Source organism: Coregonus lavaretus, assembly GCF_964263955.1.
Source record: "Coregonus lavaretus genome assembly, chromosome: 18".
NCBI classification, from domain to species: Eukaryota; Metazoa; Chordata; class Actinopteri; order Salmoniformes; family Salmonidae; genus Coregonus; species Coregonus lavaretus.
The window spans coordinates 39637938-39662844 of record NC_140005.1 but is presented as its reverse complement, the minus strand read 5'-3'; the positions used below and the strand labels follow the sequence as shown (position 1 = coordinate 39662844).

Here is a 24907-nt window from a genome sequence, read left to right as displayed (position 1 = left end):
AGTCTTATAATAACCTACTCAGCTACTCCAAACACACAGAGATCCAACTGTGTTTCCATGGGCCTATACCACCACCAAGTCAGTTCCTTCAGATTTAGTTCATTAATAACCATCTAGCACATAACATTCTGAGAACCATATGTTTCTTAGAGCTTGGTGAGAGCTTGGCTGTCCTATGGTTATTTTGCATATAACCTTCCCAACTTTCTGGGAATGGTGCAGATTAGGATAGTTGCTTGGCGTTGGAACATTCTATGCACATTTAAAGGAACTTGACAAAAAAAACATTTTGTCTTTAAAGAACTTCACAACAAAAAAACAATTTTCTTGGTATTTCATTATTTTAACAGAACTTTCCTAAAAGTTCAAACATGGTTACATTTATTTTCAATTTTGGTAATGTTCTATGAATGTTCTCCAACTGGTTTGACATTGGGAATGTTGTCAAATAGTTCAGATAATGTTAAGAAAAAGTTATTCTGTGGAAATTCCAGTACTTCAGCATAACGTTTCTACAGGTTTCCTCATGGTTTTATTTAAAGTCATGTTCTCAAATTGTTCAGAGAACTTTGAGAAAACTTCTTATAAAAACCACAAGAACACTTTAATAACATTCAGGGAACTTTCTAATAATGTTATTTAAAAACATATACATTCCATTCTCAGCGTCAACAAAACTCTATACTCTATCTTGTTAAGTGTGTTCAGGTGTGTTGGCCACACCACTAATTGGCCACACCTGATCTTAATGTGTGCTTGTTTCCTTTGCAATGGGATCTGTTTGAATAGATTAAAATGAACAGCTTTGTATGTGTAAATAAAACATAGCATGCTAGCTCCATCCTGGTGGCGCAGCGGTCTAATTCCATGGATAGAGAACAGGCGGCAGGTAGCTTAATGGTTAAGAGCATTGTGCCAGTAACCGAAAGGTCGCTGGTTCTAATCCCTGAGCCGACTAGGTGAAAAATCTGTCGATGTGCCCGTGAGCAAGGCACTTAACCCTAATTGCTCCTGTAAGTCGCTCTGGATAAGAGCGTCTGCTAAATGACTAAAATGTAAGATTACAGGGTCGAACGAATCTCACTGATGCCATGTCACAATAAAAAAAAGAAATGTGTTTGCATGATTAATGCCTAAGGAAATGAATTTCTTTCTGTGCTTGGAGTTCAAAAAAGTTAACCCAAAATAAACAGGCAGTTTCATTGAAACATTCAGTGAACGTTTTAAGGAAGTTATTCAAAACCTGAAAATAACATAATTTCAATTCTCAGAGCATTAATAAAACCTCCCAGGAGAAGCTCCTTTCAACCTAAAAATAAACATTCTCAGAACAGGCACATTTTTCACTTACTGCTCAGGCAATGTATGGCTTCGTTCCCACAACCAATGTGGAACCAAAAACATATGTTCCCACAACTTCCAAGGAACCAAATGTGCCAGCTGGGTATTGACCTGTGAAACAAATTGTACAGTGTTCATTGCATTCAACTGCTGGGCGGGAAATACAATACAATACAAAGGAGAACTACCACGTTGCATGGACCGAATTGCATGTTAGCTAATTGTTCATTTAAGCATCTTGCAGAGGCTAATTATGTCGACACAGCCAAGCCATTTGCATGATGGACTATCGCCACCTGCCTCGGCGCGAGTCGGCCCGCTGCCAGGGCAAACTATATAATTACCGAACAGCAGTGGGGCAATTTTTGACTGCATGCCTTTTTGTGTCGCATGAATCTGTCTTAATTGCATATTTCATTAGGGGTTCTAGAACAAAACGAATGTCGAAAGCCTTCAAACGTCTCAACAGGTTCTAATGCTATAGCATATCCAACCTCACACCTCAACCCCTGTATTTTTCATTAGGCTGCTGTTCTTTTTTTTTCTTTTGGTGTGAGTTAAATATACGTGCTTTGCCTTTCTCAGCCCAGACCCGTGTATGCCTGTTGGTTAAACATATACTTAGGGGGATTATTTTTAGTCTGAACTCATCATGCTGTCATGGCATGGTAGTTCCGAGGTTATTTTGGAATAAATTGGATTGATTGGATTGCTTGTTATTTTGGCTTGTTATCGTTAGGCTAGTTATTTTAGAAACCTTTTTACCTTCTTTGTTCACCCCCTCCATAGGGCTATGGTTTGGCTATAGGCCTACTTCTCACCTTCTATAGGGCCTACAGAAGACTGCATTTTGGGTATGTGATATAGGGTTGCCATAATGCCTCCCTAAGAAATGACAAGGCAAGTTGTAAAATAGGGTATAGGGTAAAGAGGTGACATCAGTGTTGGACATCACTACAATGGTAAATATCACTATTTTTTATCATATTACAATGAGACCATGTTGATAATGAAACCCAATAACGCAGTTTGCTAAATGTGTCCTTGATCTCCCATGATGATTTTCTGTGGGAATTCCAATATTTCGATATCCACGTTGGTCCTGATGAAGATTATAACGGATGTTTTTGTTGTTGCTGTTCCAGGTCAATCGGAGCAACTGTCAAAACAACGTTTCTCTAACTTCAGTCAATTGTGTAAATGAGGCGCAAAATTGCCCAGTGGCATATTTTCCGTAATTGGTGTGGTTGGTTCATTATAGCTGTATTAAAGCCTAATAACGCCTGTTTTCTCTATTTGACTGTGGTAGGGGAGTGAGTGAGAGCCTCTATTTCATCTCTTCTAAATACATTTATCCAGTTCCGTAAACCCGTTGTGACAGCAGACTGAAGCTCAGTAGGTGTCTTGCAATGTCCTCGAATTAAGTTACATTATGCTAAACCTTTTGCCGTTTGAAATATAGGTGCAGCTGTTTTAGTGGTGGATGGTGGGGTTAGTTTTTATGCGCCACGCGCGCAGGCAATCAGTCTACATTAAAAGGTGCAAGGAGGGGATTCGACAGTGAGACAGGGGAAAGAGACGATTACACGCCACTTAGTAAAGGCCTCGTGTTAACACGGTTAGTGATGGGTCGGTGGCTACGAAAGGACTCCCGCTGGTACAGTAGCCTACAAGGCCATACATGACAAAGCGCCTCTTGCCTGTTGGAGCGGGCTGATGCACCTCTTATTAATAAAAACATTCCCATTCCTATAGCAGCCAGTTTGTACTTAGACTACATCATCAAAGCTATGCCAAAAGGATACTCCAAAATTAAACAGGTGTAATAAAATGGACACGCATACTCCCACCACCCCCACCCTAATCTATACAACTTTAATGTGATTCAAAACTCAGCAGACCCCATCATGTGAGCTTCTCCAGAAGGAGGAAGTGTGATGGGAGAGGGGCCCAGTCCCACATAGCATGTGGCTTCTCAGCTGTCTCAGAGCAGACTTTAGGTTAGCTCAGCCGGGCTGCCGGGCCACAGAGAAATGTGGCTAATTAACGTGTGTATCAATGAAAGCCTGTGATTGAGATGCTACGCATGTCCACAGCCTCATTGACAGCCGTGCCTGCCTGACCTGGGTCTTGTTAAGTGCAGTAGTGCCTTTTTGTAAAGCAGCACTAAAGGATGATTTAGCTAAGATTTGCAACCAACGAAAAATAAGTCCTATTTTGCGAGAGCACTATTGGTGATCCATATCAACTGAAATAGTCCTAGTGCAACATCTTAAAAGTTAATCAAATAAAAATGAAAATGTTTGTTTTAGACTATAATAAAACAATAATAAATACATATTATATAAAGGCTAATGTAGGTATATTCCACTGATTCATTTGGAAGAACATTTTCTGGAAATCGAGTGCTCATTTCCAACATTTTAATGGCCATTTGAAAATAAAACCCTACATTGTCAGTGGAATTATGCATTTCTCACTCATACAACAAAAAACGGAGACATGACATTTCTGCAATTCATGTCTCCTCTCCCTCCGCTCCTCGCCCATTCAGAATGCTGACTGATTGCAGCTAGAGTAGACTATAGCCATTAAAATAATAATGTTCACAGAAGAAACAAAACCAAATGAAAAACGAAGGTATAAAAATGCGTGTTTTTGTTCCTTTATGAGGGAAAATACTATTCAGTCCGGCTCTGAATGCGCTCGCAGCATTTCATTGCTGCAACAATTATGCTGAAAAGGTCAAGTATTATACAGCATCTTGTATTCCGCTTTGCATGACAAGGCTACGTCCCAAATGCCACCCTATTCCCTATATAGTCCACTAAAAGTAATGGACTTATATAGGGAAAGGGGTGCCATTTGGGATGCACAGCAAGTCTTTCACTTCGCAAATGACCCTTGGGTACCCTGTTCGCACAATGGCTTCAAGAACCAGATAAATGCAGGACAATTAAAGATTTATTGTTACCAGTTTGACAATAAGATTTACCAAAGAGAAGGTGATTGCAGTTACAGTGTAATTGTCCTATTTGTCAAGCACAGCACAGTAAGGAATGCTTGCTTGATGTGATGTTGTTGAAATAACTCGTAGCGAGGAGGCAAAAATATGTCGTTTTTACTAAAGTTCTTCCTTATTCAGAGTTACATTAACTGTATTGTGTCAAACTGTCTAGAAATCAGAATAGCCAACAAACGCAGAACAGCTACAAAACTGTATTCACATCTGTGTATCAGATAGGCTTATACCCTATAAAAGTGTTCACAAACCATTTTGCAGATTCGAATTCGAGCTGGTAAACAATCAAATGTATTGACCTCAAAACACTGATCTTTCAGAACCATATGAATCCATTCGGGGCAGTCCAACGTTTTCCTGCGCCATGCAGCCACAATGCAGACGCCTAGGCTATATATATATAGCCTACATTCAAATAGGGTTTTAGTAGATTGAATAAAACTGCACCCTCGATCAGTCACTCTTCATGCTTTACTATAGCAGATTGTGTTGATTCAAACATGTGTGACAGTCATTTTGAATTTAGACGCCGGGCCGTTTGGTAAACGCTCATCGCCTTGTGGATTGCAGAACCTTGGACAGCGCCAAACCGAGGCGTACCTATTCCACACCCTACCCTGCTCCTAACGTCAAAGCTGTAGGCCTGTCGGTGATAAGAAGAAAAAAAAGTTGCGATTTTGATAAGAATCCTCAGTGGTGTTGAATATGACGTGAAATTGTTATTTGTAAACTGGGCTAACGAAGAGTTCATGTAGGCTACATGAGTAAAAGGCTAACGAAAATAACGAAATGTTTCGTTTTCGAAAACGAGTAAGCTTATCCTTTATGTTAAAGTTGTTTTCAATACCAACATCTTTAGGTAGGTAGCTGGCAAGACTCGTAATTGATCTCACAAATTTGCTGGTCAAATCTTCGATCTATCTAAAACAATCAAGGCAGACATTGTCCACGAAGTCGGCCGGCCAGTAGGGATAGCTGTCAGCACTCATCAAGGCCCAAATTAACCCACTTGTTATTGACATCCTCCTGATTCATCTATGAGTCAGTAACATATGGAATTGTTGTTTTAAGATGGTCATACCAAGGATCATTTAGCCAAAAAAAAGGTAGGTAGGCAATCAAAAAAATATACAAAACATTATTTGAGTTAACATTGAATTTGGCCTTACTGATATTACCCCATAGAAACGCATTGAACAACAGATTCATACAGTACATAGAAAAACAGATAGTCCAAAATAAATCAAAAGGAAGTATGTTTTGAAGTGGCTGTCCTATATCTAAGAGATACAAGAAAGCACAGGGATTATTTTTAATAGTGGAATTATCCGTATACCTTTGACATGGAAAGGCCCCATTTACCTCCAATCATTTTTCAGCCGGGTACCTGGTTACCTTCAGCTTCAGAGGAGTCCCATGACGCGCGTGGGGGTCGTAGAGCAAAACGGAGAACACCATAATTTGTAGCCCAAACCATTCGGATGCTACAGACGTTTTCGTGAGAAGACCGATTTTCGTTATGTCTCCCGGTCTGACAAACAGTGCTGTAGTCTGCCACCTTCCACCGCAGATCAATCTCTATTTTTATGGGGATTGTTTTATTTTGCTCTTGGAGGATGTTATTCAAATATATCTGAAGTCAAAGGTGTAAAATATCGAGCTTTAGGCCAAATGGGAGACACTTTCCAGAACATGTTGGTTTGTTTTGCATGCCAGTGTGTTTAAAGCTTTGTTTACTTATTCCAAATCTCTTTCCCTGATTGTAAATGCATGTGAAAATCAACGCTACCTCCAAAGAAAATGCCATATGGTCAAAAGTTGTAACACTTTACTTAATTATCAATTGAGGAGCAAAACTTTGATGCGTTTAGGACAATTATGGTTTTCCATGGTAGCCTACTCTGAATTGGACCCTCCTTGATTAACATTGGATTCATTTGTCACAGGTCTACAACTTAATCTGAAGTTCACCATTCTACCTCTTGTTCCTCAACTAAAATATCCTCAACTAAGGTGGTCTAATGGCTATAGTGCACTGACAGGCTCGAAATAATGAGCGTATACCACACAGGTTTTATAGGCTGTCCTAAATATATTTTTGCATTTTAAATGACAGTAAATAAGGGAAACAAACCCGTAACTCAAATATGATTGCCTTAAGATTAGGAACTAATTGCTTTTGGGTTGGTGGAGACCTAGGGAAAATAAAGCAAGGAGGACTTGCCGGAGTTGTACAATGTGTCTGTCTAAAGACGAGTCTTAAAGAGAGCAATGAGAGCACACACGCTTCCAACAAGTCATTCTGAACAGCTACAAGCCCAACAAAAAGACCACACACCGCGCCACAGACATGGTAATAATGTAAGCTTGAGCCTCTCAGAGCTCTTCCTGAACAAAACCACACCAACAAATACCTAATAGAACGCTGTTCTGTTCTATCTGATGCTGCAAAGAGGTCGTTTGAAAATGTCCCGAATTCTCACTAAGTTAAAGTTTTAGGGAAATGGTAGGACTTTAGAACTATAGTACCAGATCACAATAAAAAATAGTTATTGAGTTAGCAGACAGAGGATTTAATCTCTTTGGAAATTGAAGAAGTTATGGAAATTTTGGGATTTATCTCTTATAATAGGGCTATAGTCATAATTCCATGTATGTATGTGTGAAATATTCAGACTCATTTCCATTCCGTGAGCTGCGTTAATGGGGTCAAATCATGTGCTCCAGTGTGATCACTGAGTAGTAGCTCTATATCAAATAGCCTCTACAATGTATTGCAATGGACAATGAATATGCATGTATTTTCTCAATCAATTAAAACCTATAAAGTATTGATACAATTTTAATTTGCCTATATCATACTGGTGGTAGATGGGTCGATTAAACAAGCAAACTACATCAGTTTGCAGACAACGAAGTTCTCAATTTACGCCTTTTACGCATCTCACTACAGAACGAATATAGGACAGATGTTGGGTTGAAAATACGTCTTATACGGTTGACATTTTCATGGCAGGCAGCTATAGGCTGGCACAAAGACGAGATCTGATGCTTACAGGCAAGTAGGCAAAGGGGAAGAACAATGCTAAGGGTTAGAGGTTGCCGTATATAATATCAAACATCAAATTGGGATACCACAGAGCAAATAGGCCCTATACCCAGAATGCTAGAGGCTTGTACAATATCGTTTATATAGAAAATAATCGACGAAAAGCTCTATTGGTTGAATTATCCACTTTCAGTGAAAAGTAGAGCGCCATTACAATCAGTGCCTCATTAAAATCCTTGCACTGCTGCGCTTTGACGCAGGGTTACGATAGACGTCTGGTGCTCTGTTAATTCCGTTGCCTATTCCTGACATTCGATTAGTAGCCTATATTTCAATCAAATGTTAGTCTATTCGTGAAGTCCTAAAATCTCTATAACAATGCTTATTCAAAACAATATTTAACGAGATAAAGTGAACGGTGTAATGCCACTGGGCACACACTGGTTGAATCAACGTTGTTTCCACGTAATTTCAATTTCAATTAAATTACGTTGAACCAACGTGGAATAGACGTTGAATTGACGTCAGTGCCCAGTGGGATGGGACGTCTAACTGAGGCAATAGATGTACCAGCGACTAGGTTACAGCCAGGGCAACCTCACTGCACCTGTGCCATAATGGTGCAGCGGACGTAATGGAAAGCTGGCTACACTAGGCTATTCACCTTCCCTCGAAGAAAGCTCTCGCTCAAAAACCCCATGGCGACCAAAGGCGTGCTTCCAACAATGGCTTTCCATAGCCCAAAGCTGCAATGTATCCAGGATGGGGCAAGTGCATGCACAACCACCTGTGTGTCATTAGTCTTATCAAAATCAATAAGCTATATTGAAACTCTGTTAATATTCCCTTTAGGTCAAATGCACGGTATTGAAAATAGCCTTGCACTAAATTTGAAGTGTTTAGCATTGGTTGGCATGAGTCTGAAATGCTGATGATGTAGGATGTTTACTTGTTTGAAGTGTAACTCTTGTAAGAGCTCATTAAAACATAATAAACGCGTTTACAACTATACTTCTCTCCACTTGACAGAAGTGTTTGAGGAGAGTTTTATATTGCTCTTCATATGTTTGCACAATCTGCTGCTTGAGTCAGCCTTTTGATAATTGGTAAAAGACGATCTCATGATTTCTGTCAAGTTTCTCAAGTTTACGTATAAATATTATAAAGATCGTAAAGTAAATATCATGTCATAAGTAACGCATGAAATAAAGATAATATAGTGTAACCGTGGGCGTCATATATCATACTGACATATTTATTGTGCGGTTAAGACTAAAGTATTTTGAGAGAGCCCTTTGGGTCGTTGTTCCATCGCTTAGCATTTGCAGGAGGGAGCACGTATGGCTATTTTGACATATCCTTATCTAACAAGTAATTATATAATAATAATAATAGCCTAATCATAAAGACTGCAAAATACTTGCAATTCCCATAATATCACAGTAATAAATCATATTAATATTAATAATGTTAATTATCCATACCAATATAATATCATACTATGAGTTGCAGGAAGTATGTTACATCAATGTTATTAACAGCTAAATTACAAGACAACATACAGCTAGTCCTTCCACACTATGGACCTATGGGTCCGTCTCACACAATTCATTTGAAATGTACCATTTATATACTGGAGTATGTTTAAACCTTTTCGAATCAATTAAGAACCGCAAAATCTCTGGCCCACGGCATGCAAATTATATGACACGCTAGAGCCAAATGCATGAACGTACTCAGTTAAAATAATATCCTATTTGATAGGTCTAGATTTAAGTCTCCATCCCTCAAATTACATTACACTCCAAAGTGCAAGGCTGGCCAATTCATATAATTTCTACAACATGTTTACATTTAAGTTTGCAAAAAATATATTTGGTCATAAAGAGGCTATAAGAGAACCGACTGGGCACAGACATCAGTTCAACATCTAGTTTTGATTTACATTTGGTTGAGTTGTCAACAAACGTGAATTCAACGTGAAATCAACAAAAAATGTTCTATGTCATTGGATTTAGGTTAAAAGTTGGATGCAAAAATACGAAATTCCCTTAAATTGATGACTTTTTGCAAATCCAGGTTTTCCACGTTGATGTATGTCATCACATTTAATTTTTTGGTTGAAATGATGTGGAAACAACGTTGATTCAACCAGTTTTTGCACAGTGGGAAACAGTGATCAAGACCTATGTGCTATGGATTTAGAACAATTAAGTAAAATGTGTAGGCTATCCAAAGTTTTTGGTACAAAGCCTATAGGTTCAAAGCGACTTATCAATAGGCATACTACGTAAAGATTATGGGCACGCTATTTTCCTTTCAATCCCAATTGACTGATTGATTATTGATAAACTTAGGCCTACCTCTGATAAGAAGCGAAGAGATTTGTCTTGCGAAGTTATTTGAGAAGAATACATTTATTTGGGCAGGGATTTGAATGATAAGACTTCCTTTCAGTCAGCGCGTGTTTGATCTCCACTGTTAAAAAGAACGCCTCGAGGCCTCACCTAACTGACTCACCCAAACCAGAAACAGAAACACACAGGCCCGCAGCGGAGAATACAAGAAAGCTAGAACCAAAGGGCCGCCGACGGCACACAATGGCCTGGCCTGGGTTTACTCAGCGTTATCCAAGTGAGATAGTGTGTACACAATTACCCATTAGCTTAAAATACGATTTGTGAACAGCCGCGTTGTGTAGGGACGGCCACAGAGATCCATGGACCATATTACTCACAGTCGTTGATTGTAGCTATAATACACGTGACCAAAAAGCCTGGAATTGGGGTCGAGCTCTTACATGCTAAAGTTAGCATTAGGCTAGCAATGTAGGGTAGCCCACCAAGCAAGCATATTGTAACAGCGATTTTGATCACACCTGGTCAAGGAAAAGGTTTTCATTAGTCATGCATTGCTTAATGTGTGCAGTTAACGTTGGCTAGCAAGATAGCAAAATAATGTCGGTATAAATTGAGGCCTACTGAATTGACAAGCTAAAGTGGGCTATAGACACTATCACATAATCATGATAATAATAATAATAATAATATGATGATGATGATGTTGTTAATAGGCCTATATAATTTGTCAATAATTTGTCAAGGTTTCTCGTAGGCCTATGTGTTCTTCTCTGAAACAGTATACACAACAATTTCAATAAATGGATCTGAATTATTTTATTTCCATAATTTATTAATAGGATTGTTTGGCTGTATTTAAGTAAAATATCTATATAAGTTACAAGTAAATAAAAAGTACAAATACCGATAGAACACAAAGAACCAACAACAAACCATCAAAAGCATAAAAACTTTGTACAACAGATTGCTAAAAACTAGGCTATATATTCAATTCAAACCTTATACAGTAATATACAAGCTACGCTTTACATTAAATCTATTATAAACCAGAGCCTTCTGTGACAAAAGTTGAAAAGCACCCACAGAGTTTTTCTATTGAGATCTTTAGCCCAATGACCTACACACAGGAGAAGGCCTACCTCGATGTAAGCCTTGTATACCTTCTCAGTATAATTTACATAAATAACTCCACCTTCAAAGCGAGGGTTGAACTCGCATGTACTCAAAACTTCGTCTTTCAAGTTTCTTTCTTCTCCTCCTGCTGTCCGCATCCAACATGTCTTTCCAAAAGAGTAAATTACATTTTAGAAGAGCGTGAACCAAATGCACCAAATGGTGTTGTTCAAAATGTATACAAAGTAACCGAGTTTGTTTGTCTGTTGAGGGACTTTGCTGCAAAAGCTTTGACAACAGTGTTGTTTGTTTGTGATCATAGTTTGTCTTGCTGTCACCATGTCCTGCCGTATAAGAGAGCAGAACACTGCAGGGCTGTCCCGTACTCGGCGCTGGATGAGTTCAGGTGAGAGAGACTAGCTACCTGGGTCTGGAGAGACGGCGGGCTGGCCGAATGATGTGCTAGGTCTGGAGAGTGACCTGCACTAACCACCTGCTGGCCCTGGTGCTGGCCTAGGCCTGAACCATTACTGGACATGATCATAACATTGGCCCCTTGCTGGTGGTGGGTCTGGACAGTAGTGGTTGGAGTGTGGGCACTGCCTTGGCATGGCTTGCCGTCTTTCACCAACACCGGCACGGCCACCCGCCGAGGGGACTGCTGCTGACAGGTACTACTCTCCTGTTGCATCTGCTGCTGCGACACTTTGTCCTTAGCTTGCCTCTTCATTTTATACCGGTGGTTCTGGAACCAGATTTTGACCTGGGTCGGGGTGAGGTGGATCATGCTCGCCAGGTGCTCTCTCTCGGGCGCCGAGAGATACTTCTGTTGTTTGAATCGCCGCTCGAGCTCGTAGACCTGAGCCTGAGAGAACAGCACGCGCCTCTTCCTTCTTGGGGTGCTAGAGAGCGGGCCCATGCCTTTGCCCACATCCGCGAGGGAGCCGAGGCTGCCCATACTGCCCATACTGCCCATGTTCATGCCCGAGGAAGAGCCCATGAAGCGGGAGACTGAAAGCAGAAATAGGCCAGTGAGATAATTATGATCATGATAACAATAATAATAATGCTATTATTATAACGCTTCAATACTTATAACCATAAAATAATAATACACAATGTGAATTAATTTATTTTAAAACGTGTAGGAATATGACCCAATTAGTAGCCTATTTGAACTGAATTATATAGTTGATATATTTAGTATAAATATAGTTTAAATATTTTAAATTATATGATTGATTGCCATTAATTTACCTTGCAATCTGATGAATAATAGGTTAATAACTCATTCGATACACCCCCCATGACAGCTGCATAAAACCTCTGTAGGCTACTCACAATAGAGTAGAAACCAGCAACAGGTGTCTGTGTTATATCTTTACAGACCTGAGGGACAATACTCTTAAATCAATTAGATTAGTAGAAGCATCAATCTTGGCCGCGGGAGCCTAAATTTATCATAAACTAAAAAGTTAAGGACATTTTCAAGGTAATGTCAGCTTTCTTTGAAACATGTTCCTAACCATTGGTAAACATGATATTGGTAGACTGGCAAAAAGGCACAGAATGGGTCACTAAATTGGGTGATCAACAATTAATATACCTAACACTCCCTCTTAGTGAAACAATAGCCTATCAGTATTCATGCAAAAACTCGAAACAACACCAAAGAATTTGACTAATTTCTATGACTAATTTCGGCTTCATGCAGACTAAAGGTATACTTACTCGTGGAGAATCGCGGGTCTGTGTTGGCTCCGTACCAGCCGGTGGCCGTGGAGCTGCCTCTCATACCGTCCTGGTAGGGCGGCAGGTCGCTCATGTTCCCCAGGTTGCCGTTACAGTAGCCCCCCATCGCGGTGTGTGACAGCTGGGACACCCCTGCCGCCGTCATGTGGTACGCTGCGGACACAGTCCCGTTATGGCCCATGTGGTGCTGCTGCATCGCCGCCTGAGACACCTGCGGCTGCCGGTAAGACGCGAGAGGTGCCCCTAAGTTGTTATTCTCCATACTTACTTTCTTGTAGCTCTCCTCAAGAGGACTCAAGATATCGGAAACAGAAAAAGGAGTCGTATGCTTAGGGCTCATCGACATTGTTCTGGGGCTGGTGGAGAGGGGAGAAATTAGAAGGCTAGGCAATCTCTCCTTCTGTTTTTTTGGGGGACCAAAGCCCCTCTCTCTCTCTCTCTCTCTCTCTCTCTCTCTTTGGTTCCTGTTGACTCAACGTCGATCCTTGCTAGATGAACACGTAGGTAGGAGAGTCGACTGAAGTCCGCCTTAATTGCATTGAGTGGGAGCTGAGCTGAGCTGGGCTGAGCTTGGTGCTGCTGGCTTTCGTTTGTTTTAGCAGGGTGCCAGGTTTAAGCCTAGCATCAGAGGCGGGGCATCACCAACCAGGGCAACAATACAAAGCAGCTCTATCCTCGTCTCCTTTCAACCTCGTTGCACCCAAAGGCATAATTTGACTTACATGTTGGCCAAGCTACAGCATGCGCTCTGCAGCTCCCCTCCCACAAATCCATAAACCAAAGTGCATGCATATAGTCTACATGTGTATTATAGGCTATTGATAGTAGGTAGGCTACTGTAGTAGCAGTAGGTAGGTGGGTTTGTTGTGTTGTGGTTGGCAAACATGCAGCAGTATAATGACAGCAGTGGGCACAAGCACCACAATGCACTTTATTAACTGTAGTGATGTTTACGAGGACCTCTTGATGAAAAGGGGCCTAGACGGACTTGAGAGTCTCAGAGCTGGGGAACCCACCCTGACTACTTCCCGAATGGCACCCTATTCCCTATTTAGTGCACTTATTTTGACCATGATTCACTGCTGCCGTTTAGAACACAGGCTCTGTTCTCTGAGAAAAGCTTGAGTTGAGCTAGTTACTTTTAATGGGCGTAAGAGGCTTCTGGTTGATTGCAGACGTGTTTGCATTATGTTCGCATCTTACTCAACCATGCAAAAGTGCACTTTCTCTCTGCGACAAGGGAGGAAAATTGACGGATAAGTAAATAAATACACATCCGCGTGTTAAGTGGCAGCGCGTGAATGATTAACCCCTTTTCTATTTGTTATCATTGGTTGGGCGCGAGGAGAGAGCAGCGTGTCGCCCCAAAACCAAATTCGGATGCTCCACTCGTCTCGTCATCTCAGATCAGATAGCCATGCAGCCGGTCAAAAGAAAATGCGTTTCAGGAGAGGCTCTCAGGTAAAGTTAACGGCGCTCAAGTACCTGTACTCTCCTTCTGCAGCAGTAGGCAGGCAGGGAGAACCACACCACACCACGCCAGATAGCACTCCTCAGTGAGCCGCCTCTCGCCCTGATGCTGAAGGAGCCATAATGGTCTAACTCAATCAGGTTTCACTGCTCATGGATGCGTAAAAGTCAAATGTGCTTAGTTTCCCCCTTCACCTTTCCAATGAAAATTGAGACTACAGGGCAAGGCCGCAGTCCTGGCATGACCATAGTCTCGCGCGAATTCTATTTTGCTGTAGTTGGAGTTACATGCGCTATGATCAAAGGCCAGTGTTTTGCTCACTTTATTAAAGGAGCATGACAAAAATATTATATCCAAATAAATTGAAGGAAGTAGGCTAATTGTAGCCTATAACTTTCCATTATTGAGGACATTGTACATTGAGGTGGGTGGAATACAATAACAATAATAATAATAATAATAATAATAACATGGTTAATCAATCTGTTAGTTTGAATTGGCTGTTTGTTATTGTTTTGTTATTGTTTTAAACATTTGTAAACTATTTTTGTTGTTACTGTAAGTAGCCTAACGTCTCTCTGATTTTGGTTGCTGTTATATTATGTTATTAAGTTACCTTTTTAATTTGGCTACAAAGACCAAATTATGCCCCTTGCATGAATTTCTTATCTCTCATTTGCGTTTTCATAAACATTGTCTTTATACATGCTTTGTTTCATATTTAATATTTATGTAAGGAACAAAAAAAACAAAAAAAAAACCTAAAGAGAGTAGATACACTTTTATACCTTGACACTCCACAACATACAAAACTCACCTAACTAACCCAATATTAATGATATTTAATCATAACTATTATAATTGTTAGAACTATTATAATGATTATGAAATTAAACTATATCAACAACAATAGTCCTGTTAATAGAAACAGCAATAATAAAACGAATACTACACATACGGTTATCACTATTACTAATTTCTTACTATTACTACTAGGCTACTAATAATAACGTCATTATTACTGTAACGGTGTTATCGTTGTTGTCATCATCTCCAATAGGCTTTTCAAAATACATTGGTATGACAGTCAGAGGGCATGGCCTAGTGTATGCGGTTGTGGAAATTAATTGGTTAGGATATAGTATGATGGCCTAAGATATGTTGGATGGATTTATACATTTCGGAGTGCAAAGCAAGACATCTGATATTGCTATTTACCTGATAAATACCTGATCAAAAATGTAATTTCCAAGATATTTAGGAAATTACAGATGGAAATAGTTTGGTAATGTGCAGTCCTACTTTCAATGTTTTGTCCTTACTGCAGTGCATGCTGGAGATAAATATATATCTTTACAAACGACAAGAAAACATCCCTTGATGTGATGTTGAACAGAACACATCGATGAATGCAGGAAAGCAGAACAAACAGTCCCCGTGTTGATAAACCTATATCGTTTGGATATCGTGGTCCTGGACATACATTGGATTGAAGAAAGACAGCAAGACAGCGTCTTCTGGTGGCTATTATGAGAAATACGTATTGAATAGATGTATAGTATCGGTGGTTTTCATTTAGACAGTTCAGTCTCGTTTTATCACAAGTTTGACAAAACTGCCGTGGTCACATCTATTTCAAACAAACCAGAGTGATAAGACGCATGGTGTCACTTCTGGTTGCATTAAACCATTACGCATAGTGTAAAATGGCAATAATATTTCATCACAATAACACTTGTGCCCGATAGAGGAAACAAGTGGGAATCTTTTGATTATCCCTCTTTGTTTGCTGACTCCAAGCTCTGACCATAATCGTGCGTAATATCACTTTTACGCGCAAATCTCTCATTGCTATTTATGCGTTAAAAATGAATTACGCCTCATCTTAGCTCATTGGTCACCATAGCAACACCCACCCGTAGTATGCGCTCCAGCAGGTATATCTCACTGGTCATCCCCAAAGCCAACACCTCCTTTGGCCGCCATTCCTTCCAGTTCTCTGCTGCCAATGACTGGAACGAACTGCAAAAATCTCTGAAGCTGGAGACTCTTATCTCCCTCACTAACTTTAAGCATCAGTTGTCAGAGCACCTTACCGATCACTGCACCTATACACAGCCCATCTAAAATTAGCCCACCCAACTACCTCATCCCCATATTTTTATTTATTTTGCTAATTTGCACCCCAGTATCTCTATTTGCACATCATCTCTTGCACATCTATCATTCCAGTGTTAATACTAAATTGTAATTATTTTGCACTATGGCCTATTTATTGCCTTACCTCCATAACTTGCTACATTTGCACACACTGTATATATATTTTCTGTTGTATTTTTGACTTTATGTTTTGTTTACCTCATATGTAACTCTGTTGTTGTTTTTTATCGCACTGCTTTGCTTTATCTTGGCCAGGTCGCAGTTGTAAATGAGAACTTGTTCTCAACTGGCTTACCTGGTTAAATAAAGGTGAAATAAAATTAATAAAAATCAGGATTCTACCCAAAGTGAACCACAGCAACACAAAACAGTTTCCACGACAATTGGTTCCATAACTAATCTACATGATTATTCAACAAATTCATCCCAATATCAACATCTTCTCAATGACACTATAAATCACAACATGCAAACATTTGCATACATTGCCATAGCTCACTTCTTCACCATTATTATTTAATTGAGGTCAAGGAGAAGTGCATTTTACAAGAAACAATATAATCTCATATCCCTAGATGCTCTCAATAAATAATTTCTCTACGACAGGTGAGCGCACCTTACAGTGATAATTCAGCTGTTCCACATGCAATTACGGGCAATTAGCATCATAACACGTTTCCTCTGGCATATATGCCTTCCTTAATTGCTGAATTTCAAAAGGATTTCTCAATTATCTAAATCAGGACCTCTTTTCTGTTCTAGAACACGGCTATTATGGTCAATTAACATTCATTAGTCAACATGTTCGCACTAATTTCTCTGGAATAATGAGGAGACTTTGAAGTGGCGCGTGGAGGGGGCACCGAACCTTTGTTCCTGGTTCACATTGTTTGGGCACTGATCGTTCATGAGGCGTCATGCTTCCACTGAAAACGAATATCAAGAAAGGACCTTTTCTCATTTGGGCAAAATTTCGTCCTCCACCCTCTCTCCTCCGTGACCCTGAAACCGATAAGTGGTCGAGGAGATGTCAATTCCTTAGTAGGCGAATGGAATAGAGAGAACATTGCCTTTTATCAATTACATTTGCTCACATCCTGCGTCCTCTCTCCTACGTCCTCTCTCACCTCCTTTTGAAAAAAGTCCAAGTTAATAGAGGAGAGTTGGCGAAAAGAGTGAACATGGATGGAAATGTGCTTGCTTGAAATGAGATAGAGCATCATTAGGCAAATGACGTTTAAAGGGGTGGTTCCCAAAATAAATGTGTAAAGTGCAACAAAAATGGACATGGGTGGTACATGACCCCCCCACATACTAAAATTGCATTTTTGTCCCCCCCCCCACACACAGTTTTATCATTGCACTGTAATACAAAAGGGCCGTCACCGTGCTTTAAGACCATGCTGAAGTCTCAGAGCGGTAGGGTAGGCTGTTTGGCGGATTCAGCCAGCTGGATGTAGGACCAAAAGGACACCACAGAGCGTGTGGACAGGCTGTGTGAAGGCAAAGCTTCTGACCAGCATGGTGCTGCTGTCTCTGTGTGTTGGTTTTTTTCTCAGAGTTGTAAAAGCAAGCAGAGTATAAACGGGCTACTCTTCATTTGACTGATGTAGACGATAAGGTTACTGCTGTTTGACTTAACAGGGGGAAAAGTATTTATTCCCAGTGCTGAGCTAGTGTAACTGAGATGTAATTATAGCTAATGTTTCATCCCCTCTCGACTGAAGTGCTGTCTGAATTAACTAGCTAGCTAGCTAGTAGCTACCACAGCCAGTTAATCTCTAGCCTCTAGCTATCTGTCAGGTAGCAGTAACTAACAGCTGTTGTGTGTATGGAAATGTTTTGTAGCCTTTTTGTCCTGTTTCAACAGAAGTACATTAACTTGGCTAGTTTTCGTCTGTTGATGTACCATTAGAGCTAACCAAAAGTTGGCTAACGTTAGCTAGCTAACTCACTTTAGGAAATATTTTAGCCTCAAATCTAGACCTGAATCAAATGATGAAACCAGCAGCCAAACAATTGAAGACTGACATTGACATTTTTTTTTACAGTGCAATGTGAGTTTTTATTAGAGTCAGCATACCAATGTAACGTTATTGATCTGTCAGTTTCCCTAGCTAATTCCCTATTTTTCACACTGACACGGTATAAACAGCTCTACAGGCTACACTGTCATGGTGCACAGTCAGTACACAACACTATGCTCATCATGTCTTAGCAGGATCAGATGGTCACAGGTGTCCCAGCAGGGTCAGATAGCCAGGGAAGACCAGTCTACGGAGCTCAGGTGAATTTTGCAGTATATTATAACAATCAGTGAATGGATACAAAGTTCCATCTTGAGTTGATGGGTAGGCTACAGTCTGGGATCTGGGAATAATGGGCATTTCAATTATTGAACAATTTATTCTATTCTTGGATAATATAATGTATAAATGTACACCAAGGTAATTATTTGTCATGCCTCATCTGAGCAGGATCAGATAATGACAGGGGTCTCAGCAGGGTCAGGCAACCAGGGAAGACCAGTCTGTGACACCGCTGTGGTGAACTTTTACAGATACAACACTTTATTCTCTCTGTGCAGCAAACATTGAACAGGCCAGAAGCTTCAAAGATTGAAACTATTTTAAGGTAGTCTGACAAACCTCCAAAATTAATTTCCAAACTGTATCAAGGGATGACAGAGGCTTTTCTAGATGACACAAAACATGTCAAACAAAAATGTGAGGAAGACCTGGGACAAAATATTGATGATGAATGGATACAGATATGTTTGAATGACCAATCATGTTCATACGATCTCAGACATAAATTACTGCAGTTTAAGACCATTCATAGAACATATTATATTCCAGTGAAACTGAATTTCATACACTCAGAAATGTAATTCCTCTGCTGGAGGTGTAAAACACAAAAAGGGACATATTTGCATATGTTATGATCTTGTGAAGTCTGGCTGAATTCTGGCAAAGAGTATGTCCTTTTATCTCAGCATGTCTGCAGATTCTCCCTTCTCCTTGTTTTTGTTTGCTTGGAAATGTTGATTTTGGTGACTGTTATCAGAAGAAACTGTGTAACCTAGCATTTATAGTGGCTAAGAAATGTATTGCCATTAATTGGAAGGTTGGTTATCCTCCCACAATGTCACAATGGATGGTAGAAATGTGAAGTTTTGATTTATTACAAGATTAAGGGTATAGTATGCAACTTTCATAAGGTCAGGGTGCCTTATATGGAATACTGTATGACAAAAGGGGTCTGTATTGAAAACATGAGATTTCTTTAGAGGCGCAGTGGTAAAATATATATTTTTTCATGGCACACGAGACACCTCTGTGATTTGCGCCTGTCTCAGTGGACTAATCCATTGAGGAGGCCGCAGGGAAGCCACGGTCTAAGAACATGACGATTTCGTGGGTATTCATTGTTTCATAACTTCATTGTGTGTATTGTTTGCTGTGTCTATCAATTCCCCATTACATACAGTGGGGAGAACAAGTATTTGATACACTGCCGATTTTGCAGGTTTTCCTACTTACAAAGCATGTAGAGGTCTGTAATTTTTATCATAGGTACACTTCAACTGTGAGAGACGGAATCTAAAACAAATATCTAGAAAATCACATTGTATGATTTTTAAGTAATTAATTTGCATTTTATTGCATGACATAAGTATTTGATCACCTACCAACCAGTAAGAATTCAGGCTCTCACAGACCTGTTCGTTTTTCTTTAAGAAGCCCTCCTGTTCTCCACTCATTACCTGTATTAACTGCACCTGTTTGAACTCGTTACCTGTATAAAAGACACCTGTCCACACACTCAATCAAACAGACTCCAACCTCTCCACAATGGCCAAGACCAGAGAGATGTGTAAGGACATCAGGGATAAAATTGTAGACCTGCACAAGGCTGGGATGGGCTACAGGACAATAGGCAAGCAGCTTGGTGAGAAGGCAACAACTGTTGGCGCAATTATTAGAAAATGGAAGAAGTTCAAGATGCCGGTCAATCACCCTCGGTCTGGGGCTCCATGCAAGATGGCAGGACCTGGTCAATGACCTGAAGAGAGCTAGGACCACAGTCTCAAAGAAAACCATTAGTAACACACCACGCCGTCATGGATTAAAATCCTGCAGCACACACAAGGTCCCTCTGCTCAAGCCAGCGCATGTCCAGGCCCGTCTGAAGTTAGACAGCATGTAGATTAACCACAGACAATGATTTTGAGATACAAAGACTATTATAAATTAAATGAAACTGTTCCACGAAAATGTGCATATGAAAATCATAACTGGCATGCAGATTGGTAGAAATTGTATGATAAATTGGCACTTCAAATGGAAACGGTTGGCGAACTAACGGCAACTTCAGGAGCGTAAAAGCTGTCCAACTCTTTGCGTTCCGACGGAAGTCATTCATTGTCAATGGAGCAGTCAGCAACGCTGTGTTGGGGATGCCGCACTAGGTTGCGGTGCGTTCTGTGTACCACATGCGTTCAATATTTTCAACTTGTGCATTGCTTTACCGCTGTATGGTGCAGTGGTACAATCAGCAGTTCATAAACAGTCAAGCCAGTTAGCTAGCTATCTAACTACAAAGCTAACCACTTTGCTAGATAGCTTAGCTAAGAAATTGCCAGCACCTAGCTTCCACTTTCCAGCTAATTATTTCACATTCAATTGACAAGGTAATCCAATCATATTGGCAATGTGTATCCATGCAGCATTTTTAGCATGGAGGTCCCGGTAGCAATTGGCGCTTTGGTCGAACACGGCAGGGAACCCAGAGACAGCGAAAATGACCTTCTCCATGCTGCAAACCTTTCTGCAGCCTTGTGCGTCAAGTAGCCTACAGAATGTGTGTCAAGTATAGAAAATGCCAGGTCATTCAAAAACTACATATGGCAAAACTCTAGCACATTTGGTGGACATATGGCTTAATGGCAGAATCTGCTAAGGCCAGCAGCAGCGGGAGAAATAGGGTTCAGAATTTTTTCTCTCCCTTCTGATTAGGCTATCTTGATCTCTGGCTCCCTCTTGAGTCATTTGTGTGTCTTCATTATTTAATCAAACAGTGTGCTTAAAGCATCAGACAAGTTCAGTACATATAGTTGATTTTATTAAAACACATACAGTGGGGAGAACAAGTATTTGATACACTGCCGATTTTGCAGGTTTTCCTACTTACAAAACATGTAGAGGTCTGTAATTTTTATCATAGATACACTTCAACTGTGAGAGACGGAATCTAAAACAAAAAACCCCCAAATCACGTTTTATGATTTTTAAGTAATTAATTTGCATTTTATTGCATGACATAAGTATTTGATCACCTACCAACCAGTAAGAATTCAGGCTCTCACAGACCTGTTAGTTTTTCTTTAAGAAGCCCTCCTGTTCTCCACTCATTACCTGTATTAACTGCACCTGTTTGAACTCGTTACCTGTATAAAAGACACCTGTCCACACACTCAATCAAACAGACTCCAACCTCTCCACAATGGCCAAGACCAGAGAGCTGTGTAAGGACATCAGGGATAAAATTGTAGAGGAACTATTGTCATTCTCAATTTATTCTAAAAACAGACTTAGTTTATTTACTGTTTGAGGTAAATAAAAATTACTTTGAGAAGCTCCACAACAATCAGAAATACTATCAGACATCCCCAAGTGGGCACATTTATAGGCAAAACAATTGCGCGCAGGGCAGGTAGACTAGTCCTACTTCTATATGCGTAATCATGTGTGCATCCTTACTCAAAATTGACAGCAGCGTTTCAAACAAAAGATGATTAATAAATTGACAAAATGGAATGAAATAAACATGAACTTGTTTCTCACAAGTGTAGCATAGGTTGTGAGTTCTGCAAAACACAGGTCCACTCCGACAATGAGAATGGTAAATGACTGTCTTAATAATATATTGAACGCATTAACATAAATTACTATAACCAAACAAACATTGTAGATTTGAAATGATGGGAATTAACGGTAAATGTAGGCTACTACTGGTGATGTACAGTGGGGAGAACAAGTATTTGATACACTGCCGATTTTGCAGGTTTTCCTACTTACAAAGCATGTAGAGGTCTGTAATTTTTATCATAGATACACTTCAACTGTAAGAGACGGAATCTAAAACAAAAATCCAGAAAATCCCATTTTATGATTTTTAAGTAATTAATTAGCATTTTATTGCATGACATCAATATTTTATACATCAGAAAAGCATAACTTAATATTTGGTACAGAAACCTTTGTTTGCAATTACAGAGATCATATGTTTCATGTACGTCTTCACCAGATTTGCACACACTGCAGCAGGGATTTTGGCCCACTCCTCCATACAGACCTTCTCCAGATCCTTCAGGTTTCGGGGCTGTCGCTGGGCAATACGGACTTTCAGCTCCCTCCAAAGATTTTCTATTGGGTTCAGGTCTGGAGACTGGCTAGGCCACTCCAGGACCTTGAGATGCTTCTTACGGAGCCACTCCTTAGTTGCCCTGGCTGTGTGTTTCGGGTCGTTGTTATGCTGGAAGACCCAGCCACGACCCATCTTCAATGCTCTTACTGAGGGAAGGAGGTTGTTGGCCAAGATCTCGCGATACATGGCCCCATCCATCCTCCCCTCAATACGGTGCAGTCGTCCTGTCCCCTTTGCAGAAAAGCATCCCCAAAGAATGAGGTTTCCACCTCCATGCTTCACGGTTGGGATGGTGTTCTTGGGGTTGTACTCATCCTTCTTCTTCCTCCAAACACGGCGAGTGGAGTTTAGACCAAAAAGCTCTATTTTTGTCTCATCAGACCACATGACCTTCTCCCATTCCTCCTCTGGATCATCCAGATGGTCATTGGTAAACTTCAGACGGGCCTGGACATGCGCTGGCTTGAGCAGGGGGACCTTGCGTGCGCTGCAGGATTTTAATCCATGACGGCGTAGTGTGTTATTCATGGTTTTCTTTGAGACTGTGGTCCCAGCTCTCTTCAGGTCATTGACCAGGTCCTGCCGTGTAGTTCTGGGCTGATCCCTCACCTTCCTCATGATCATTGATGCCCCACGAGGTGAGATCTTGCATGGAGCCCCAGACCGAGGGTGATTGACCGTCATCTTGAACTTCTTCCATTTTCTAATAATTGCGCCAACAGTTGTTGCCTTCTCACCAAGCTGCTTGCCTATTGTCCTGTAGCCCATCCCAGCCTTGTGCAGGTCTACAATTGTATCCCTGATGTCCTTACACAGCTCTCTGGTCTTGGCCATTGTGGAGAGGTTGGAGTCTGTTTGATTGAGTGTGTGGACAGGTGTCTTTTATACAGGTAACAAGTTCAAACAGGTGCAGTTAATACAGGTAATGAGTGGAGAACAGGAGGGCTTCTTAAAGAAAAACTAACAGGTCTGTGAGAGACGGAATTCTTACTGGTTAGTAGGTGATCAAATACTTATGTCATGCAATAAAATGCAAATTAATTACTTAAAAATCATACAATGTGATTTTCTGGATTTTTGTTTTAGATTCCGTCTCTTACAGTTGAAGTGTACCTATGATAAAAATTACAGACCTCTACATGCTTTGTAAGTAGGAAAACTAGCAAAATCGGCAGTGTATCAAATACTTGTTCTCCCCACTGTATATATACACTACCATTCAAAAGTTTGGGGTCACTTAGAAATGTCCTTGTTTTCGAAAGAAAAGCAATTTTTTTGTCCATTAAAATAACATCAAATTGATCAGAAATACAGTGTAGATATTGTTAATGTTGTAAATGGCTATTGTAGCTGGAAACTGCTGATTTTTAATGGGATATCTACATAGGCGTACAGAGGCCCATTATCAGCAACCATCAGTCCTGTGTTCCAATGGCACGTTGTGTTTGCTAATCCAAGATCATCATTTTAAAAAGGCTAATTGATCATTAGAAAACCCTTTTGCAATTATGTTAGCACAGCTGAAAACTGTTGTGCTGATTAAAGAAGCAATAAAATGGGCCTTCTTGAGACTAGTTGAGTCTCTGGAGCATCAGCAATTGTGGGTTCGATTACAGGTTCAAAATGGCCAGAAACAAATAACTTTCTTCTGAAACTCGTCAGTCTATTCTGGTTCTGAGAAATGAAGGCTATTCAATGCGAGAAATTGCCAAGAAACTGAAGATCTCGTACAATGCTGTGTACTACTCCCTTCACAGAACAGCGCAAACTGGCTCTAACCAGAATAGAAAGAGGAGTGGGAGGCCCCGGTGCACATCTGAGCAAGAGGACAAATACATTAGAGTGTCTAGTTTGAGAAACAGACGCCTCACAGGTCCTCAACTGGCAGCTTCATTAAATAGTACCCGCAAAACACCAGTCTCAACGTCAACAGTAAAGAGGCAACTCCGGGATGCTGACCTTCTAGGCAGAGTTGCAAAGAAAAAGCAATTTCTCAGACTGGCCAATAAAAATAAAATATTAAGATGGGCAGTCTGAGATATGGCTTTTTCTTTGCAACTCTGCCTAGAAGGTCAGCATCCCGGAGTCGCCTCTTCACTGTTGACGTTGAGACTGGTATTTTGCGGGTATATGGAAAAATACACGTTTTCAAATTTCAACCAATCAATTGGTCGAAAGAAAAGATTACTCTTGGTGGACAAAGATTTTTT

General features: G+C 40.4%; 1 protein-coding gene across 1 annotated transcript; it reads right to left on the bottom strand.

The window, feature by feature from the left end:
* Window positions 1–11219: 11219 nt before the first annotated feature.
* LOC311145260 (thyroid transcription factor 1-like) lies at window positions 11220–12983 on the bottom strand (the record flags this gene model as incomplete). Its single annotated transcript, XM_084181496.1, has 2 exons — window positions 11220–11896; window positions 12617–12983. 2 exons carry the CDS (start codon window positions 12981–12983, stop codon window positions 11220–11222), a joined length of 1044 nt encoding a protein of 347 aa, XP_084037622.1.
* Between the last annotated feature and the right edge of the window lie 11924 nt (window positions 12984–24907).